The sequence below is a fragment of the Callithrix jacchus genome, chromosome 20 (genome assembly GCF_049354715.1).
Source record: "Callithrix jacchus isolate 240 chromosome 20, calJac240_pri, whole genome shotgun sequence".
NCBI classification, from domain to species: Eukaryota; Metazoa; Chordata; class Mammalia; order Primates; family Cebidae; genus Callithrix; species Callithrix jacchus.
In genome coordinates, this window is record NC_133521.1 from 13,477,573 (window position 1) to 13,498,297 (window position 20,725).

Below are 20,725 nucleotides of genomic sequence, written 5' to 3' on the forward strand. Positions count from 1 at the left end.
GTTAACTAACATGTCCATCTAGACATGAGAATTACATGCTTTACCTTGGCTTCTCAATGCAAGTATACTTGGGGGATACATAGAGGAAACAGAAAGGAGCTGTAAAATTAAAATGTAATTTTTTAAACTAGAGAAAGGGAGTAATTACTGGCCTCCTCCAAGAGTACAAGGAAGTAAAGAACAAGGCTTTGTAAAAGAAAATTGTGTCACACCAACTTAATTTCCCTCTCTCTGGCAGAGTGACAGTCTAAGATGATAAGGAAAACGAAACAGATTTCATCTATATGAACTCTAGAAAGACTTTTGATTTCATCGAACATGACGTTCTTATCAACAAATTGGGAAGGTCTGGTCCAGATCATGTTGCAGTTAGATGAAAGCCCCACTTGACAGAAAGCCTTCCTCTAAAATGGGAGTTGTGAATCCTTCTGTGTTATTTAGACATGATTCAGTTCCCCTTGGAATTCTTTTTGGACAGCAATATACTTAATAGGTTGCAGTCACCAGACAATATATCAAAGTGGGAATAAGGGTAAGTGAGCATGTCTTTAAAAGTTGTAGAACCAAACCCAGATAAAGAAAGATTAAATTAAATTAATATATAGCATTAAAAGGTTTAGGCGCCAGAAGGAAACTAAACTCAATTCAAGAATGATAATCCTGTCGCAAATCTAGATTCACAGAATTGTAGAGCTAAATACACTTTTGGTATCAAATTGCCCAACTTCTTCATTTTGCAGAAGATTGCCAGCTCAAGAGAGAAAGTTACGTGCTCAAGGCCACATAGCTGGTTAATTGCAGGACTGACACTAGAATTCCTAGTTTGGTATTCTTTTTTACTACAAACTGTTCCTATTGATTAAAAAAATTCTTTTGAGGCATATTTCACATATCATATGACTCACCCAAGTATACAATTTAGTATTTTTTTTTTTGTAAATTTACCAAGTTGTGCAGTTACCAACTTTCAAGCGATTTTAGAACATTTCCATCACCCCAGTAAGATTTTTATGTAATTAACTATTAATTCCTGTCACTACTTATGTCCTAGCCCTAGGCAACCCCTAATCAACTTTCTATCTCTATAAATTTGCTTTTCTGGACATTTTATAGAAATGAAATTATATAATGTATGTCTTTGTGTCTGGCTTCTTTCACTTAGCATAATGTTTTAAGGTTTATCTATCTTGTAGCATGTATCAGTCATCATTTTATTGCTGAATAGTATTCTTCTATGTGGATATATTGTATTTTGCTTATCCATTCATGTTGGTGAACATTTAGGTTGTTTCCACTTTTGAACTATTTTGAATAATGTTTTTAAAGACATTGTGTATCATTGTATACTTTTTAAGTTCCATAACTTTGTTCTCCAAATTGGGACTAAATTATGCATCAGATGTGGCTTCTCCCCCACTACATTTTTTTTTTTTTTTTTGCAGATATGGATGGTAGAGTTCCCATAGAGAGCAATTAAAGTTGCTATTAATGTTCTAATAAGTAGCCATAGGGGATTAAATCATCCAGAGGAGAAAAACCTTGTTAATCTAATACTAGCCTTTTATTCTGTGATGGCTTATGAGAAACTGTTGGCCAAATGCCTACAGAAAATAAATGAGAAGAATTGGATTTAAACCACAGTGTGAAAAAAAAACCACTTCAGATGGGCACAAGGAGGCACATTTTACATGGCAGTCAATATGATCAAGTTAATTTGCAATATTATAAAAATAAAGTCCATGTAATTTTCTCTGAGAGAAGCTTATATGAATGGGTTTAAATCTGTCTAAAGCCAGATGGCCCCTTGTGATTCCCTAAAAGGAAGACAGTTCTTTTGTGATACTTTTTCTGAGTGGTTAAAGAAGACATTTGGCTTTTGGTGTTCACAGAGACCATTTCATTGAGTCCATTAGAAATGAAATCAGTCGTTGCAAAGTTTTACACAAACCATTCGGTGTGGCAGAGGACAGGACATTACTCCCCTGTCCTAGACAGAGCAATGTTGCCTGGCTAGTATTCTTTCCCTAGTAATAGCTAGAATAATCATTATTCAATTCTAGAGTTACATGATTTCCAAAGTAATTTCACATCTATTTTTTTTCTTTATATTTGAGCTCTCAGTAGTTTCTACAATTATTGTTGAGAGAGACTCTGCCACATAGCAGTTCAAAGCCCTTTCCAAACTGATTCCGTCTTATTGATCTTTCTTTAGCTCTCAACACTCCTAGCAATGGAGTCTTACTGCATCATACTATTCACCATCTCTTGAATACCTCATAAACTTTAGCTCCTCTGTATCTTTGCTATACTGTCCTTTTATATCCCTTATCTATTTTGAGAACTCTAACTCAGCCTCTGGTCAGGCCTACACATTATATCTTCTATAGGTCAATGTTCTCCTTTCCTCTGCCTCATTAGAATTCATTGATCCCTTTTTAGGTACTTATACTGGTTTGATATCAAAGGACAATGTATTTGCTGCATGATCTTGGATAGTAGCTTAACTTTTCTTGAGTTTTTCTTACCTTATCTGAAATACATTTGTATCTTTCAGAGGAATTCAATGAAACCTAAATACTAAACCATATTATATACAAATATAATAGATTAGTATTAATAGTAGGAATGTAAACATAGACTTCAGATTATAATTATACCAGTTTTCTTGATTCTTGAGCACAGCCATCCTACTTTATTCACCTTTGTAACCTAACCATTGAGCCCAAGTCCTGATACATAATAAATCAGATTGAATCATTAGAAGTAAGAAAGGGAGATAGTATTGTTATTTTGCATTTGAACTTGACACCCCAAATGCTAAGTGATATAATGACTTAATTATTAAGTCCTAACCACTTTTCCTCAAGTTCACCAATAAAACTTTCAGCAACCTCTGAACTTGTACTCTGACTTGTAACTACTATTAAAGGTAGGATTTCTCAAAGTATATTCTGGGACTACCTGTTACAGACTGACTTCTGAAGATGCTTATTAAAAATGTAAAATCAAATCCCAAAAATATAGTTTTGAGGGGGGAAAAAGCCAGGCACATAAAACCAGAAGTGAAAGAGAAGACATTGCTGCCAATTTCACAGAAATAAAAAGGATGATGAGTGAGTACTATGAACAACTGTATGCCAACAGATTGCATAAGCTAGATGAAATTGTCAAATCCTGGAAACACACAACCTATCAATACTGAATCATGAAGAAGTAAAACATATAAATAGACCTATAACTAGCAAAGATATTGAATCAGTAACCAAAAACCTCCCAACAAAGAAAAGCCCAGGACCGGTTGGCTTCACTGGAAAATTCTACCCAGCATTGAAAGAAGAACTAACACTAGTTGTTTTCAAATTCTTCCAAATAATTAAAGAACAGGGAATACTTTATGATTCATTCTCTGAGGCCAAAGTCAGATAAAGACATTAAGAGATAAGAAAACTACAGACCAGTATGTCATATGACTATGGATGCAGAAATCATCAAATAAATGCTAGCAAACAGAATTTAATAGCACATTAAAAGTATTATATACCATGATCAAGTGGGATTTATTGTTGGAATGCAAGATGTTCAGTATATGAAAATCAATTAATGTAACACAGCATATTCTCAGAATGAAGGGGGAAATTACATGATCATCTCAATGGATGCAGAAAATGCATTTGACAAAATTTGTTACTCTTCCATGATAAAAACACACAACAAAATGGAAGGAAAGGATCCCAACATAACAAACACATAAATACCATATATGAAAAGTGCATAGCTAACATTATGTTCAGTGATGAAAGAATGAAAGCTTTTCTTCTAAGATCAGGAATATGACTAGGATGCCCGCTCTCATCCTTCTACTCAACATGGTACTGGAAATCATCACCAAAACAGTTAGGCAAGAAAAAGAAATAAGAGGCATATGAATTGGAAAGGAAGAAGTAAAATTATCTCTGTTAAGAAATAATACGATCTTAGTTGCAGAAAACCCTGCAGATCCCCTCCCTCTGCCCCCCCACACACATACAAAAAACAGAACTAATTAAGGGACTTAGCAATGTTACAGGATATAAAGTCAACACACAAAAACCAGTTGCATTTTAAACACCAGCAATGAACAATCCTGAAAAGGAAACTAAGAAAACAATTCCATTACAATGGCATTAAAAAAAGAATAAAATACTTAGGAATAGACTTAATGAAGGAAGCTAAAGACTTGTACACTGAAAACTACAAAGCACTGCTAAAAGAAATTAAAGAAGAGACAAATAAATGGAAAGATATTCCATGTTTATGGATTAGAAGACAATATTAAGAGTCAGTACTCCTCACAATGCTCTGCAGTCCTTTTCAAAGTCCCGACGTTTTTTTACAAAAATTGAAGATTCCATCTGAAAATCCATGGATTCAAGAATTCATCCTAAAATCTATCCTGAAATTCAAATTTAAGGAACCCTCAATAGCCAAAACAATCTTGAAAAAGAAAAACAAAGTTGAAAACTTTGTTTGTTGTGTGTTTTTATCATGACATTTCCTCATTTCAAACCTTACTACAACCCTACAGTAATCAAAACAGTGCAGCACTTGTTTCAATAAAGACATATAAGCCAATGGAATAGAATAGAGAACCCATAAATAAACCCTTCTGTATATGGTCAAATGATTTTCAACAAGAGTGGTCTTGGCCATTCTTGGTCAAGGACAATCTTTTCAACAAATGGTGCTGGGAAAATTATATATCCACATGTAAAAGAATGAAGTTGGACCCTTACCTTACGCATACACAAAAGTTAATTCAAAATGGACCAAAGATCTAAACATAAGAGCTGAAACTATAAAACTCTTCAATGAAAACAGTGGAAAAGCTTCATGACATTGGATTTCTCAATGATTTCTTGAATATTATACCAAAAGAAAAAATAGCTTAAAAAAATAGATAAATTGGACCACATACAAATTTTAAACTTTTGTGCATCAGATGACAATAACAACAGAGTGGAAAGGTAACCTACAGAATGAAAGAAAACTTTTACAAATTATCTATCTGATAAGGGATTAATATCTAGAATATTTAATGAACTCCTGTAACTCAACAACAATACGAACTCCACAAGTAACCAGATTTTAAAATGGCCGAAAGATTTAAATAGACATTTTCCCAAAGATCCTCTTTGGCCAGTAAATATTAATACATTAAAAGATGTTCAACATCATTAATCATTAGGGAAATGCAAATCAAAACTACAGTGTTATACCACTTTACACCCATTAGGATGATTATTATTAGAAAACAAAACAACACTAAAATAGAAAATAACAAGTGTTGGCAAGGATATGGAGTAATTGGAACTCTTGTGTATTGCTGGTGAGGATGTAAGTGGTACAATCAATATGGTAGTTCCTTAAAAATATAAAAATAGAATCATCATATGATTCAGCAGTTCTACTTCTTGGTATATACCCAAAAGAATTGAAAGCAAAGACTCAAACAAATATTTGTATACCCATGTTCATAGCAGCATTATTCACAATAGCTTAAAATCCCAAGTATCCACCAATGGGATAATGGAAAAACAAAATGGGTATATTCATACAATACAATATTATTCATCATTAGAAAGGAAGGGAGTTCTGACAGATGCTACAACAGGGATGAATCTTGAAGAAATTATGCTAATTGAAATAAGCAAGTCACAAAAGAACAAATATTGTATTATTCCACTTGTATAGGGTATACAGAGTAGTCAAGTCATAGAGATAGAAAGTAGAATGATCGTTACCAGAGGTGGGGGAAGGGGAGAATGAGAGTTAAAGGGTACCATTTCAGTTTTGCCAGTTGAAAAAAGTACTGAAGATAGATGGTGGTGATGGTTGCATAATGCAAATATACTTAATGCTACTCAACTATATACTTAAAAATGGTTACAATAGTACATTTTATTGTATGTATATTTTATCACAATTTTAATATGTTTAAAATTTTTACAGTGAAAAAGGAAGACACAAAAGAGTCTGTACTGTCTGATTTAATTTATTTAAACTGCAAAAATACATGTATGGTGTTAGATGTCAGGACAGTGGCTATCCTTGGAAGAGGGAAGTAACTGGAAAGAAGTATGAAGAGGCTTCCAGGATGCTGGTGATGTTCTATCTCTTGATCTGGATGCTCTAACATGGATGTTCGGTCTGTGAAATTCTTTGAACTATCCACTTATGATTTATATTATACTTTCTTCTATACAAATATTATACTTCAGAAAAGATTTTAGCAGTGTCAATCACAGACTCCACAGCAGACCTATGGAATCAGAATCTCTGGGAATGGGAACTCAGGGCCTTGCATTTTAAAAATCTCTTTTCTGAGAGAGGGATTCAAGACAGCCAATTACTAGCAGCTCAGGATTGTAGCTCCCAGTGAAAGTGCAGAGAATGAGAGGACATCACACTTTCAGATGAATTTTTCTTGCTCATGGACCAAGAGATTCCCAGCGGAGGAGCCCCACGGGTCACCAGCATGACTCTTGTGGTCAGTGTGGCGGTTTTGCCAGTGCAGCAGTTCTTGGTGCAGAGTAAACAGGACTGGGTCCCCTTTTGGTCGACATTGGGAGCTTTGGGAAGGCAGAGTCGCCTATTCAGCTGATTGAAAAAGGGACTCAAGAAGGAAGCCAGACCGGAGATTCCCAAACAGAAAACCACACCACTGTTTTAGCCGGCGCGTGGGTTGGTCAGATTTCGGCGCTGGGAATCAACAAGTTGGACGTCCACTCAGAGACCTTATTTGAAAGTTGTTAATTACAAAGACGACAGGTGGACAAATTTACAATGATGGGAAGAGACCAGCATAAAAAGGCTGAAGGTACCCAAAATCAGAATGCCTCTCCCTCTACAGGGGATCACAGTTCCTCATCAACAAGGGAAGGAGGCCTGATGGAGAACGAGTGCACTCCATTAACAGAATTAGGCTTCAGAAGGTGGATAATAAGAAACTTCTGTGAGTTAAAAGAGCATGTTTTGGCCTAATGTAAAGAAACTAAGCGCCTTGAAAAAAGGTTTGACGAAATCCTAATGAGAATAGACAATCTAGAGAGGAATATAAGTGAATTAATGGAACTGAAGAATACAATATGAGAACTTCGTGAAGTATGCACAGATTTTAACAGTCGAATTGATCAAGCAGAAGAAAGGATATCAGAGGTCAAAGGCCAACTTAATGAAACGAGAAGAGAAGATTAAAGAAGAAAAAGTAAAAAGGAATGAGCAAAGTCTCCAAGAAATATGGGACTATGTGAAAATACCTAATTTACGTTTGATAGGTGTACCTGAATGTCATGAAGAGAATGAATCCAAGCTGGAAAATATTCTTCAGGATAGTATTCAGGAAAACTTTCCTAACCTAGTAAGGCAGGACAATACTCAATTCCAGGTACTGCAGAGAACACCACAAAGATATTCCTCAAGTAGAGCAACCCCAAGACACATAATTGTTAGATTCACCAGGGTTGAAATAATGGAGAAAATTCTAAAGTCAGCTAGAGAGAAAGGTCAGGTTACCCATAAAGGGAAGCCTATCAGACTCACAGCAGATCTCTCAGCTGAAACCCTACAAACTAAAAGAGAGTAGGGGTCAATATTCAGTATCCTCAAAGAAAAGAATTTTCAACCCAGAATCTCATATCCAGCCAAATTAAGCTTCATAAATGAAGAAAAAATAAAATTTTTTGCAAACAAGAAAGCACTCAGAGGTTTCATCACCACCAGGCCTGCTTTACAAGGGCTTCTGAAAGAAGCACTATACACAGAAAGGAACAACCAGTATCAGTCATTCCAAAAACTTATCAAAAGGTAAAGAGTACCTTCATAATGAAGAATCTATATCAACTAATGAGCAAAATAGCCAGCTAGCATTAAACGAGAACATTAAACTCACAAATATCAATATTAATTCTAAACTTAAATGGATTAAATGCCCCAATCAAAGACACAGACAGGCAAATTGAATAAAAAGTCAAAACCCATTGGTACACTGTATCCAGATCCATCTCATAAGCAAGGACACACAAAGACTCAAAACAAAGGGTTGGTGGAAGCCTTGCCAATCAAATGGAGAGCAAAAACAAACAAATAAACAAAAAAAAAACCCAGGAGTTGTAACTTTCATCTCTGACAAAATAGACTTTAATACAAGAAAGACTAAAAGAAACAAAGAAAGACATTACATAATGGTAAAAGGATCAATGCAACAACAGGAGTCAATGATCATAAATATATATGCACCCAATATAGGAACACCCAGATACATAAGACAAGTTCATAATGACTTATAAAGAGACTTGGACTCCCGCATAATAATAGTGGGAGACTGACACCACATTGTTAATATTTGACAGATCAACTAGATAGAAAATTAACAGGGACATCTATGATTTGAACTCAGACCTGGAACAAGTAAACTCAGTGAATATTTATAGAATTCTTCACCCAAGGTCCACAGAACATACATTTTTCTCAGTATCACATTACACCTATTTTTAAAGTGACCACATAAATGGAAGTAAACTACTCTTCAGCATTTGCATAGCATATCACAGACTTAAATGAAATATTGGTTGGCTGTTTGTTTGTTATTTTCTTCCCTTATTCCTTCCTGTCTCTGCTGTTAAACACAATTATTGGCATAAAGGAGGTTTTTAATACCTATTTTTAGATTGCATTCCAGCCTGGGCAATAGAGCAAGACTCCTGTTCTCTCTCCCCCTTTCTCTTCCTCTTTCTTTTTTTCAAAAAAAAAAAATAAATAAAAAATAAATAAAAATCTCTTTTCTAAGTTTTTCTTAAGACTATTGGATTTTGAGACTGCTAAGGGAAGAGGATTAGATAAATATTCTTTCAGTGCCCTAGATTTCTTCAATTCTAACAATAAATATTTCCTGGAAAATAAATTTTTGATTTCCTTGAGTCATTTACCTTCTTCCTGTTAGGAAAATGCACATATTTTTTAGGTGCTAAGACAGAGGACTAAGAAATCAATGACATAAAAAGGCATAGTTTAATTTTTTTCTTTGAAACTATTATCCTAAGGTATCATACATACTATAATTTATGAATATCCGAAAGAGTGAAAACAGTTTTATTGAGGCCTTGTAAAATATGGCAGGTGCTAGGACCTCATGGAACTCAGTATCTTCAGTAGGATGTGAAACATCACATCATGGGGCGTGGTGCAATATGAGCAGGTAAAGAAAAGCCAGTTCTTCCACATGTAAACGACTTGAACTCCATTTCATCTTTTTTCATACCATCTCCAAGATTTCAGCAGTTTTCACACTTGCTTGTTAAACTGAAAGCATGTTTCTTGCAAAGGCTCTATTGGAAGGAGCAGATCGAGGTCTTGGAGAAGCTCTTGGAGGCCTCTTTGGAGGAGGTGGGCAGAGAAGAGGAGGAGGAGGAGGAGGAGGAAATATTGGAGGGATAGTTGGAGGAATTGTGAATTTTATCAGTGAGGCTGCAGCAGCTCAGTATACTCCAGAACCTCCTCCTCCTACTCAGCAGCATTTCACCAATGTGGAAGCCTCAGAAAGTGAGGAAGTTAGGCGATTTCGGCAGCAATTTGCACAGCTGGCTGGACCAGACATGGAGGTGGGTGCCACTGACCTGATGAATATTCTCAACAAAGTCCTTTCTAAGCACAGGGATCTGAAGACCGATGGTTTCAGTCTCGACACGTGCCGGAGCATTGTGGCTGTCATGGACAGTGACACGACTGGGAAGCTGGGCTTTGAAGAATTTAAGTATCTGTGGAACAACATCAAGAAATGGCAGTGTGTTTATAAGCAGTATGACAGGGACCATTCTGGGTCGTTGGGAAATTCTCAGCTGCGGGGAGCTCTGCAGGCAGCAGGCTTCAAGCTAAATGAACAACTTTACCAAATGATTGTCCGCCTGTATGCTAATGAGAATGGAGATATGGATTTTAACAATTTCATCAGCTGTTTGGTCCGCCTGGATGCCATGTTTCGTGCCTTCAAGTCTCTGGATAGAGATACAGATGGCTTGATTCAAGTGTCTCTCAAAGAATGGCTACAGTTAACTATGTATTCCTGAAGTGGGCACTGAGAAGTCAAGACCCTCCCTGGAGGACTGAAAGCCTTGCCATGTTGTGCACAGTTGCTGATACCCTGTGCAACAGCTGTCATTTCCTGGCGAGCTCTTTCATAACCCTACATATTTCTGATCATGTGCTGCCTTTACTGCTGAATTAAAACAGATATTGCATGAAAAATGTTCTGAGTGGTTTGTATATCAGCTTTTTGAGATTTGGATTTATATGGCCTTACATATATATGATGGGGAGGGTGTGGGATAGAGTTTGAATGAGTAGATTTTAAAAGGTGTTGCTTATTTGGTGAATAAATTTCAAGGAGAAGGAACTTTATCATTGTTGTTAAGAATGATTTTTTTTAAATCCTGGAATAAATCAAGAAAGCCCTCAGGAGATACATTTTTCTTTTTAAAAAGTTGAGGAGAGAAGTTCAAAATCTGTTTTTCTTGTAATTTTATACCTGGTCTTTCCATTATGCAAAAAAATGAAGTGCTTTTTAGGAATCGCACTTAACTGTAAAGAAACAGGTTCAGATGGTGAAATTAAGCAGTTTTACATAAGGGTAGCATTTTTTTGAATGATGGCGCTACTATCTAAAATTCTAAAGTTCTTTAATTCTGTTTCTTTAGTAAAAAAAAACACAGAGCAATTTTATTTTGTTTTGATGCATTTGTAAAGAGAATTAAAGACACTGGGGAATAAAACAATATACTCATAGTTCAAAAATGTCTCTCACTGCCTTAATGAATCAGAATGTTTGTTCTTACACATACTTCATACAAAACCAGGCATGCCCTGCCGATGTTAGCCAGCTCTTGTCATGTCTTGTCCTGCCTTAGAGCAAGGAAAATTCTTTTGTTCATCTTTGAAAACTACGGGCAGGAAAAAACAGCAAACAAAGGAAAAAGAAAAAGAAAAAAAAACACACACGAGCAGTAATCAGTTCAATGGAATGTAAAGCAATATAGAGAACACATATTGCTGACTATTGCAGTTGTTCTCAGCCCTGGCTGCAATTTGGAATCACTGGGAGAGCTCTTTAGGAATACTAACACTTGAGTCTCACTCCTAATATGTTAAATAAGACTCTTAGAGGTGGGGCCCAGAGATGAATATTTTTAAAGCTCCTCAAGTGATTCTAATAATTAGCCAAGGTTGACAGCCTTGATTGCTTTAAAGCAGGGCTGCCTCACAGTATTTTTCAAGCCTGTCTCAGCCAAAACTGAGGCCAAGCAGGAGTGTCAGTGTTGCCAGCATTCAGGAAAAGGAAGATAGAAATACCAAGAAACTGCCGCCCCAAAGCTGGAGTAGTTGTGCCTTTCTTGTGTACAGACCTTGGTTTGGCTCTATAATTTTGATAACAGGCTATTAAGCAGAGCAAACAGAATCCTGAATCCCGGTGCCAGTAGACACAGCTAGAGAGGCTGCATTTGTAAGTGCTCAGTTCCCTGCCTGCTGCTTAATTGGTCTCAACCCCTTCTTCTCTAATTTTTAATGCATTGTCTCTATCCAAGGCTACTTTGGAGGGTCATCCCGAGTCTGCAGATAAATTCTTCCTTCCTCTTTGGACTCATTTAGAAGAAAGTTGCAACTATGGAAATGATGTAACTAGACTGTTAACATCCCTCAGCTTCCTGTTAGAAATCCCCGTGAAGTCTGGAGAGGTCGGCATTTGGCCTTTGTGTTCACCATCATCACCATCATCTAATATTTATGAAATACCACACACATATAATTCTGAACTGAGCCAAGCACAGAGATCACATCCACTTTCCTCAGGAGGCTTGTAATTTAACCTTGGTCTGGTATGCTACTTAGACCAGGTGTGGTTGCATAAGAATGAGGCTGCTGCCAGCAACCACACATTAATATCAATCTCTCTATTTTAGAGTAAGTCCAGGAATATGTTAGGCGTGGTTGTAGTAAAGTAGCCAAGAAACGGGAAAGCTGTCAGACACCTTTTAAGGTCTCAGAATATTAGGTTTATAATTTAACCTTTCCACAGGATAGTTGTAGAAAGAACAAGGTATCACATTTTTTTTATTATACTTTAAGTTCTGTGGTACATGTGCAGATCATGCAGGATTGTTATATAGGTATACACATGCCATTGTGGTTAGCTGCCTCCATCCCCCCTTCACCTACATTAGGTATTTCTCCTAATGTTATCATCCCTCCCCAACATCCCCACCCCCTGCTATCGCTCCCCTAGCCCCCACCCAGACTCTCAGTGTGTGATGTTCCCCTCCCTGTGTCCATGTGTTCTCATTGTTCAACACCCACTTATGAGTGAGAACATGCAGTGTTTGGTTTTTCTGTTCTTGTGTCAGTTTGCTGAGAATGATGGTTTCCAGATTCATCCACGTCCCTGCAAAGGACATGAACTCATCCTTTTTTATGGCTGCATAGTATTCCATTGTGTATATGTGCCACATTTTCTTTATCCAGTCTATCCTTGATGGTCATCTGGGTTGGTTCCAAGTCTTTGCTATTGTAAACCATGCCACAATGAACATATGTGTACGTGTGTCTTTATAATAGAACGATTCATAATCCTTTGGGTATATATCCAGTAATGGGATTGCTGGGTCAAATGGTATCTCTATTTCTAGATCCTTGAGGAATCACCACACTGTCTTCCACAATGATTGCACTAATTCACACTCCCACCAACAGTGTAAAAGCATTCCTATTTCTCCACATCCTCTCCAGTATCTGTTGTCTCCAGATTTTTTAAGGATCGCCATTCTAACTGGCATGAGTGGTATCTCAATGTGGTTTTGATTTGCATTTCTCTAATGACCAGTGATGGTGAGCATTTTTTCATATGTTTGCTGGTGACATAAATGTCTTCTTTTGACAAGTGCCTGTTTGTATCCTTCACCCACTTTTTGATGGAGTTTTTTTTTTTTTTCTTGTAAATTTGTTTTAGTTCTTTGTAGATTCTGGATATTAGCCCTTCATCAGATGGGTAGCTTGCAAAAATTTTTTCCCATTCTGTTGGTTGTCAGTTCACTCTAATGATTGTTTCTTCTGCTGTGTGGAAGCTCTTAAGTTTAATTAGATCTCATTTGTCTATTTTGGCTTTTGTTGCCATTGCTTTTGGTGTTTTAGTCATGAAGTCCGTGCCTATGTCTATGTCCTGAATGGTTTTGCCTAGGTTTTCTTTTGGATTTTTATGGTATTAGATCTTATACTTAAATCTTTAATCCATCTGGAGTTAATTTTTGTATAAGGTGTAAGGAATGGGTCCAGTTTCAGCTTTCAGCACATGGCTAGCCAGTTTTCCCAGCACCATTTATTAAAAAGGGAATCCTTTCCCCGTTGCTTGTTTTTGTCAGGTGTGTCAAAGATCAGATGGTTGTAGTGTGTGGCATTATTTCTGTGGCCTCTGTTCTGTTCCATTTGTCTATATCTCTGTTTTGGTACCGGTACCAGTACCATGCTGTTTTGATTGCTGTAATCTTATAGTATAGTTTAAATTCAGGTAGCACAATACCTCCAGCTTTTTCTTTTTGCTTAAGATTGTCTTGTCTATGTGGGCTCTTTTTTGGTTTCATATGAAGTTTAAGGTGGTTTTTCCAGTTCTGTGAAGGTAGCTTGATAAGGCTAGCATTGAATCTATAAATTACTTTGGGCAGTATGGCCGTTTTCATGATATTGTTTCTTCCTAATCATGAGCATGGAATTCTTTTCCACTGGGTAACTACATTTTTCTTCCTCACTTTATTGTAAATGTTTTATAAAAGTTAAAACAATCATCTCACACTAGGAGTGGTATTATTGCCCTTGCTCCTCAAGTTGAGGGATTTACCCACTTTTACAATTCTCTTCCAGCAGCATGCTCACAGAGAAACATCTTGAAATTACCTAAGTTTCTCTCCTGTTCTCTTCTGAACTTGTATAAGTAGCCTCAGACATCAGAGTGGATACTAGAAACTCAAAAATCTGGATTTTTCCGAGGACCAATAGCCTAGAAAGTGATTGAATTTCTTAGTTTTCTTTTAATATTTGATGTTTTAAAGGCATATTTTCAATTTTAGAAGCAGTATTTAACTTGACACTTTTTAAAAAAATTTACCTGTTCTATATGCAAGACTATTTATAGCCTGAGATTTATATAATATGATTCACATAACTCCATGCCAGTATTTTCAAATTTCTAACATTAAGTAATTTAATCAATGTAGCAAGTTGAAAATCATACTCAGTGATAAAAAGATGTGAAATTGTACATCTACATTTTTAAATTTCAAAATAATGTCATATGATTTTGAAAAGTAACTTTATCTTGATATGATCCACTAAATTTTATAACCTATAAAAAAGAAAAAAGAATCATGTGCTCTGTAACTAAGAACAGCAGACTTCCAAAAACATTCAAAATTTGCATGTGATCTTAAAGTCACTTTTAAAATATTTTTGAGTAGTGGTGCATGTGCTTTTAACAGTTGGTTTATCTAGCCACCCAGTCAGAAATCTTATCAGTACTGACTGAGATGGTGTGGCTCAGGCCTGTAATCCTAGCACATTGGGAGGCTGAGGCAGGCAGATTGCTTTGAGCCAGGAGTTCAAGACTAGCCTGGGCAACATGGCAAAACCCTGTCTCTACAACAAAATAACAAAAACTCCCCAAAACTAGTCAGGCAAGTTGGTGCACGCTTGTAGTACCTGCTACTTGGGAGGCTGAGGCGGAGGATCGCTTGAGCCCTGGAGGTCCAGCCCAAGTGACATATATAAGGAGACCATGTCTTGAAAAAACAATTAAAAAAAATCTTATCAGTAATATTACACAACTACCCATATAGTGGGACTTAAAAAATATTTGTGGAGGAACTTCCAAGGTACTGTTATTTAATGTGCCTGCTGATCTTGAAGAACTTTCAGAATATACTAAAATATTTTTAAAAAGCAATTCTGAAAGTTTTTATTCCTAGAAAATTGGTACAATTATGTATGTGGGTAGAAATATGCTCTTAATCAGAATATTCAGTTAAATAGAATACCTCTTCCCATACTGTTCTGCGTAACTGAGAACTTACTGAATTTTAATAGTAATACTCCTTTGGATTTATAGATTATCTTTGAAGATGTGAAGACTTTTGTCTGTTGGTTGCTGCCAAGTAAATTCTGTTTTATGTAAACATTTTAAATTATTTTGATGACATTATCTCTCATTTTCAGGGATGATATGTATCAGTTAAAACACAAGAAAGGAAAATAGTCCTTCTTCTTGGGAGTTTATCACAATGTCTTCAAAACCATATCCTTAAATTTTGCTAAACATAAAAAGCTGTAACAGGTTATCTAATTTCACATGAAAAAAGATGTTGAATAAATTCAACTGTGAAACAACTAGAAGGAACTGATACCTAAGAATCAGACATGTAAGAATCGCTCCTTATGTTTTCAAGAGTTTTAAGTGAACAATATTTGAACAAGTAGCCTAGAACTTCCTGCTTGCCCTAAAAGCTGATGTGTGACTGAGCAGATGAAAGGTGCTGGGGGGCCATGAACTTGCAGTGACCTCCACCCAGACACAATTCCATGCTTTTCTGATCCTGCTGACTCCCAGAAAAGGGATGGGGCCCTCTGTCTGGAGTTTCTGTGAGACCATTATCCCTTCTATATGCAGTTACTCAATACAACACCTTACTTCCAACTCTGGACTTCCCTGGGCTCCAGACTAGGACAGTTAATGGAGGGATTATGGCCTCCTTCCAAAGAGCTGGCCTCTTCCTTTGAAATGTGGCCCTGAAATATTTTCAAGTCTAGATTTTTTTTTTTATTAAGTTCATAATTCTTCCTGGGGATCTCAGTAGGTTTTTAAAGAAAAGAACCAAAGATTGTGGAATAATTCTTAGGATACTGCTTCAAAATTTAAGAATTAAAAAGAGTATATTTTGCTGTATAATTTTTATCTGTTTGAGGGTATATTTTATCAGGCTATTTATTTTAGTAAACAGCCAGATTACCTAAATTTTAATTGCAGCTATGGCAATAGTGAGTTTTGTGACCTCAAGAGAAACTTTTGTCTAATTTTTTTCACTGGTAAAAATTAAGAAGTTGAATGGATGATTTATAAGATTCCTTCCAGTTCTAAATATTATTATTCTGAATTTGGAATCTTAACAGTGTTTGATTTACTAATCCAATAATATAATCTCTCAGAAAAATTTCCATGCTGCTTTTTTCTTCACATTACCAGGATGAAAACATCCAGATAATCTTGTGATCATCAAGAGTCTGCTTTAACATTCTTTTGTCATTCAAAATCACTCATTTATTAGTGAAAATTAGGGGTCTAGAATGTTACCTTGTTCTATGACTAGTGGATATATTAAGAGTTTGTCACATTTCCATTTCTCCATCTGCAAAATAACTTAATGATGCTTGACCTGTGTTATGCATAGGATTTGGTAGTATAGATAAAAACTAGATGTCTCACAATAAATATACAACATAAATTCAAAGTAGTATTTCCAATTATACAGACAATCTATAATAGTAACTTCAATGTCCATAAATCATTCTTAGATCTGTTCTTAAGAACTTCTATTTAAGACTTCTCTGTTGCTTAGTGGAAAAAGCTAATTACGGAAGAAATGTATCTATGTTGAGCAATATAGCCATGGTTCAAGAACATCCTCAACCTCTAAGGTTCAGTAAAAACAGCCCTCCAGAGTGCATCATAAAATTAAATGGTGGTGGCACAGAAGGAAATGGTTTCCTTTAATACTCTGCCTTCTCTGAAACTTCTAGAGTGATTAAATGTGGATATTGACTGTGACAGTGGTTACCATGGTGTATACATTTGTCAAAACACATCAAAATAAGCCGGGCGTGGTGACACACGCCTGTAGTTCCAGCTCCTCTGGGGGTTAAAGTGGAAGAATCTCCTGAGACAAGGAGTTTGAGCTGTAGCGTGCTTATGATTGTGCTATGATATCCACTGCACTCCAGCCTGGGCAAGAGAGTAAGAGCATATCTCTAAAAGAAACAAAAAACACATTAAAATGTACATTTTAAACGGATGCATCCTGTTGAATGTAAATATAATCAACACAAATAAAGCTGATTAAAGAAAAGGTGAGGGGAACAGCTCCTTGACAGACTGGTAGTCAGACCAAAGGAAATCAGATAACTTGAATGTTTGTTTCAGGAATAAACGTCGTTACTTTAGGGAAATCTCAAAACCTCTGTTTCTACTTTCTCTGGTGAGAAAGTGAGATTAAATTATTATTCCTTTTAGTTTCCACCCTGTAGTAAGATAAAGTAATATGGTGAAAATGATTCTTAACTTTTTGAGTTTTGGTTATTTTGAGGAGCTGATAAAAGCTACAACATTTTTCTCTAGAAAGATGTCATAAAAATTGCATACCATTTCAGGGGCTTCACAGCTCTCTCTTCCCCAAATTCATTAATGAAACCCCAGCAAAGAATGCTTGCCTTAGTGTTTTAAAGTGAAAGTTCTATAAACCTAGAGTAGTAGGTAAAGGTAGATGAGAAAATGTTATTTTGTTGTTGTTTTTATCACTTGTCTCTGTGCTGGGGAATGAGAATACACTGTTACACAAAGAAAGCCCTTGCCTTTAAGGAACTTTTGATTAAAGTTCAGATACTGAGTCAGTTGAATGTCATACTCTTGTTGAGTCAAATATTATTAACCTATCAAATTAAGTACTGCCCTAGCTTTGTTGTTACTAGTTGATAGTTTATCTGGGAATTTATCACTTGAAAAATTTGCTGCCAAAATGATTCTAACACCTGGTATTATAATCAAGTACTTATTTACAGTTCTCTTTCTCCCTCCTCCTACCTTACCTCCACATTGCTATCTTTTTTGCTAACACTTCCATCTCATTTGTACTCTCTCCTCTGCTCCCTCTTTCTTTTTTAGTTCTCTGTCTGATCTGTCTCCCTTCAGTCCTCCCTACTGTCTGCCTTATCTCAGTCTCTCTTTCTTCATTTTCTCCTAAGCTTTCTTCTCTCCGTTTTCATATTCTTTAGTGCTCCTGTCTAGGTAAACAGTTAATGCACAGGGAAAACTCCCTGTTTAGTCAGCCCAAATTACAATGATAAATTTCTTCCTTTATATTGCCATCAGGAAATGCCTTCTAAGGTGTATTGTACTAGTTATGCTTTATTTTCATTGGCTTAGAAATACAAGATCTTCTGGGATGATGTCTCCCAGGACTATTAAAGTTGCCCAAGTTTACTTCAGTTGCTCCTGGTTTACTGCAGATTAAGCCTGGAAGAAAGAAAAGTATAGCTGGGATTATTGCCCTTTTTCTTATCCTTTTATTTTCCACATGTGGAAGAATGCTTAGTAACCCTTTAGGACCCTTAATGACCCTTTGGTGTTGGTCTTTATGGTAGGACCACCAGTAATGGCAAAATAAGCACTTCATTTCCACAAAGGATGAAACTCACAGGTCCTGCCTCCTAGAGGGGTTCCCATTATGGCAAAACTGAGCTCAAGAACCCACATTGGATGCCATAGAGCCATGATAAATGGCCCCAAAAGGTTTATATTTATTGCTAAACAGGAAATATATTTTTCTTCCTTCTTGGTAATAGTTGGGCTACTTGCTTGCTCTTCCATCTCAATTAGACGTTCCTCCAAATAGGAGCAGTGAATGGATGATGTTGAGCTATAAGACATACCTGAATTTCACCTTGCTGTAGGATTAATAGTAATTCCATTAGTGGCCCTCCTAATTGATTTCTCCCATCCCTTCACAGAACCATGATGGCAGCATCGACTTCCGAGAGTATGTGATTGGCTTGGCTGTCTTGTGCCACCCTGCCAACACGGAGGAGATCATCCAGGTGGCATTTAAGGTACTGTCAGCCCCACTGAAAGCATCTTGGTCTGCCTCACAAACAAGTGTTGACTCTAAGTGTATTATTTGAAACTCAGTGAATCTATTACATGATTTTATAGATCTGCTGTGACATGTACAGGACAATAATGTGATTAGGTCAGTTGCTACTGAGAATAAAGAAAACCAGCATTCATTAAGCAAAAAGTCTTTAAAAGCAGCCTAATTAACAGCATCAAGATTGAAGAACAGGCGGTTTCATAAATTAACTTAAAAAGTTATTTCTTTTCAGCTTCCCCATTTTGAAGCCCCAAAGGGAAGTTTATAAATAAACACCACCTGTCACTAGTCATCCTAATTCACTCTCTGGAAAGTTCTGATCTATCCTTATTTTCTCATTCTGTATATCAGTGATATTTTCAGTGGTATGTTTTTTAATGGAATTTGTTTTTCATTGTGGTATCTGGTGAACTCCATCATAAATGTCCCAAGTTCCTATCCCTCATGTCTTCCTGTAGTATCACATATATTTTCACAGCAATACAGGGATCTAAATTGGGAGCTGATGAATAAAATTCATTCCCTGGTCCCCACAGAGCTTGATGAAAGTTTGAATTTTGAGGACCATTTACTTACAAATGTGAAAGAAGAGGGAAGAATACATTCCCAAAATGTATGTTCTGTTCTGAGGGTAAAGGGGCTTCATCTAATCAGTATGTTTAAATATGATACTCCCTTTTAGTTCTAAGCTTGCATGGTCATCTCTCAAGTCAAAGAGAAACTTGATTTCTCTCTTTGTCTTGCCGAGCTGTGTATATTGGCTCTTGTTGTACAACCACTTAGTTTCCTTGCTTTTGTCCAACAGAAAAGCTGCAGACCTTCTCTATTTCTGTTTTCTACTCACCTCTTCCTGGCTTTCTTGGAGGAGAATATCCCACTGCAATTCCAAGAAGTCTTTTCTCCCTCTGTTATCTAGAAAGACTTTCTTCTTCCAAGAGCTCTTTCTTATGTCTTAGAGGCCACTTGAGATAAGTCTTAGGAATTTTTATGTGTACTATCATTGACAGAAGAGCCCCTGAGTTTACTTTTTATTTCGGATTGGTTTAAACTGAGTTAAATGCTAGGCCTATAAAGAACCTAAATGGTTGATGCTTAGCAGACGGTCATAAGGCAAAGGCCAGACTTTTTCCAGAGTTTAAACCTTTCAGCATTTACTGACTTATTCAGCATAAAACCTAAAATTACACACATAGCTAACTTTTTCTGATCTAGATATTTCTGTTTCTGTTTTCGGATTGTATGTGTAATTATAAGTTTAGTTGAGCAAATGGTCATTTTGGTTTACTAATGAAAGACCTGATAGAAAATTTGGCCCTTAATCACGGTAATCATGTTTTGAAAGAAACTGAGATTTTTATCTAGCCTAGACCCTGGTTTGGGGAAGGGGAAGGGAAGAAAGGAGGGCTTAAAACTATAATTAGCTTTTTTTTTTCCCAGTAAAGCAACAATTATGCTTACATTGGTTATTTTTTAACCTTCCTTTTCTAGTGTGTTTTATGTTTTGGAAGTATTTTTGCACACTTTTTATTTAGTAGTATCCTTTTACATATAGGATTCTTTTACATTCTTTTATTTGGATAGCACTTCACAGTTAATTTCCCATCTTTTATATCATTTCACCTTCACAGTGACACTTAGAGTTAGAATATTAGTCAAGATTCTTCATTTGCAAGCAGTAAGATAGACTGGCTGACTGATGCCAAAGTGGAATTACTTATAAGGCCAGGGAGTAGACTCAAGGG

General features: G+C 36.3%; 2 protein-coding genes across 2 annotated transcripts in view; both read left to right on the top strand.

The window, feature by feature from the left end:
- LPCAT2 (lysophosphatidylcholine acyltransferase 2) overlaps window positions 1-20,725 on the top strand; it is an 83,476-nt gene that overhangs the window by 54,084 nt on the left and 8,667 nt on the right. The window contains exon 12 of the mRNA XM_035281707.3: window positions 18,844-18,942. Within this exon, the coding sequence (XP_035137598.1) occupies window positions 18,844-18,942 (99 nt within the window). The remainder of the gene's footprint in view (window positions 1-18,843; window positions 18,943-20,725) is intronic.
- CAPNS2 (calpain small subunit 2) lies at window positions 9,265-10,278 on the top strand. The gene has a single exon (XM_035281709.3). The coding sequence runs from the start codon at window positions 9,345-9,347 to the stop codon at window positions 10,098-10,100; it is 756 nt and encodes a 251-aa protein (XP_035137600.2). The 5' UTR covers window positions 9,265-9,344; the 3' UTR covers window positions 10,101-10,278.

Excerpts from the sequence above, each read along its gene's own strand:
- CAPNS2 (XM_035281709.3), top strand. The coding sequence starts at position 9,345 with ATGTTTCTTGCAAAGGCTCTATTGGAAGGAGCAGATCGAGGTCTTGGA.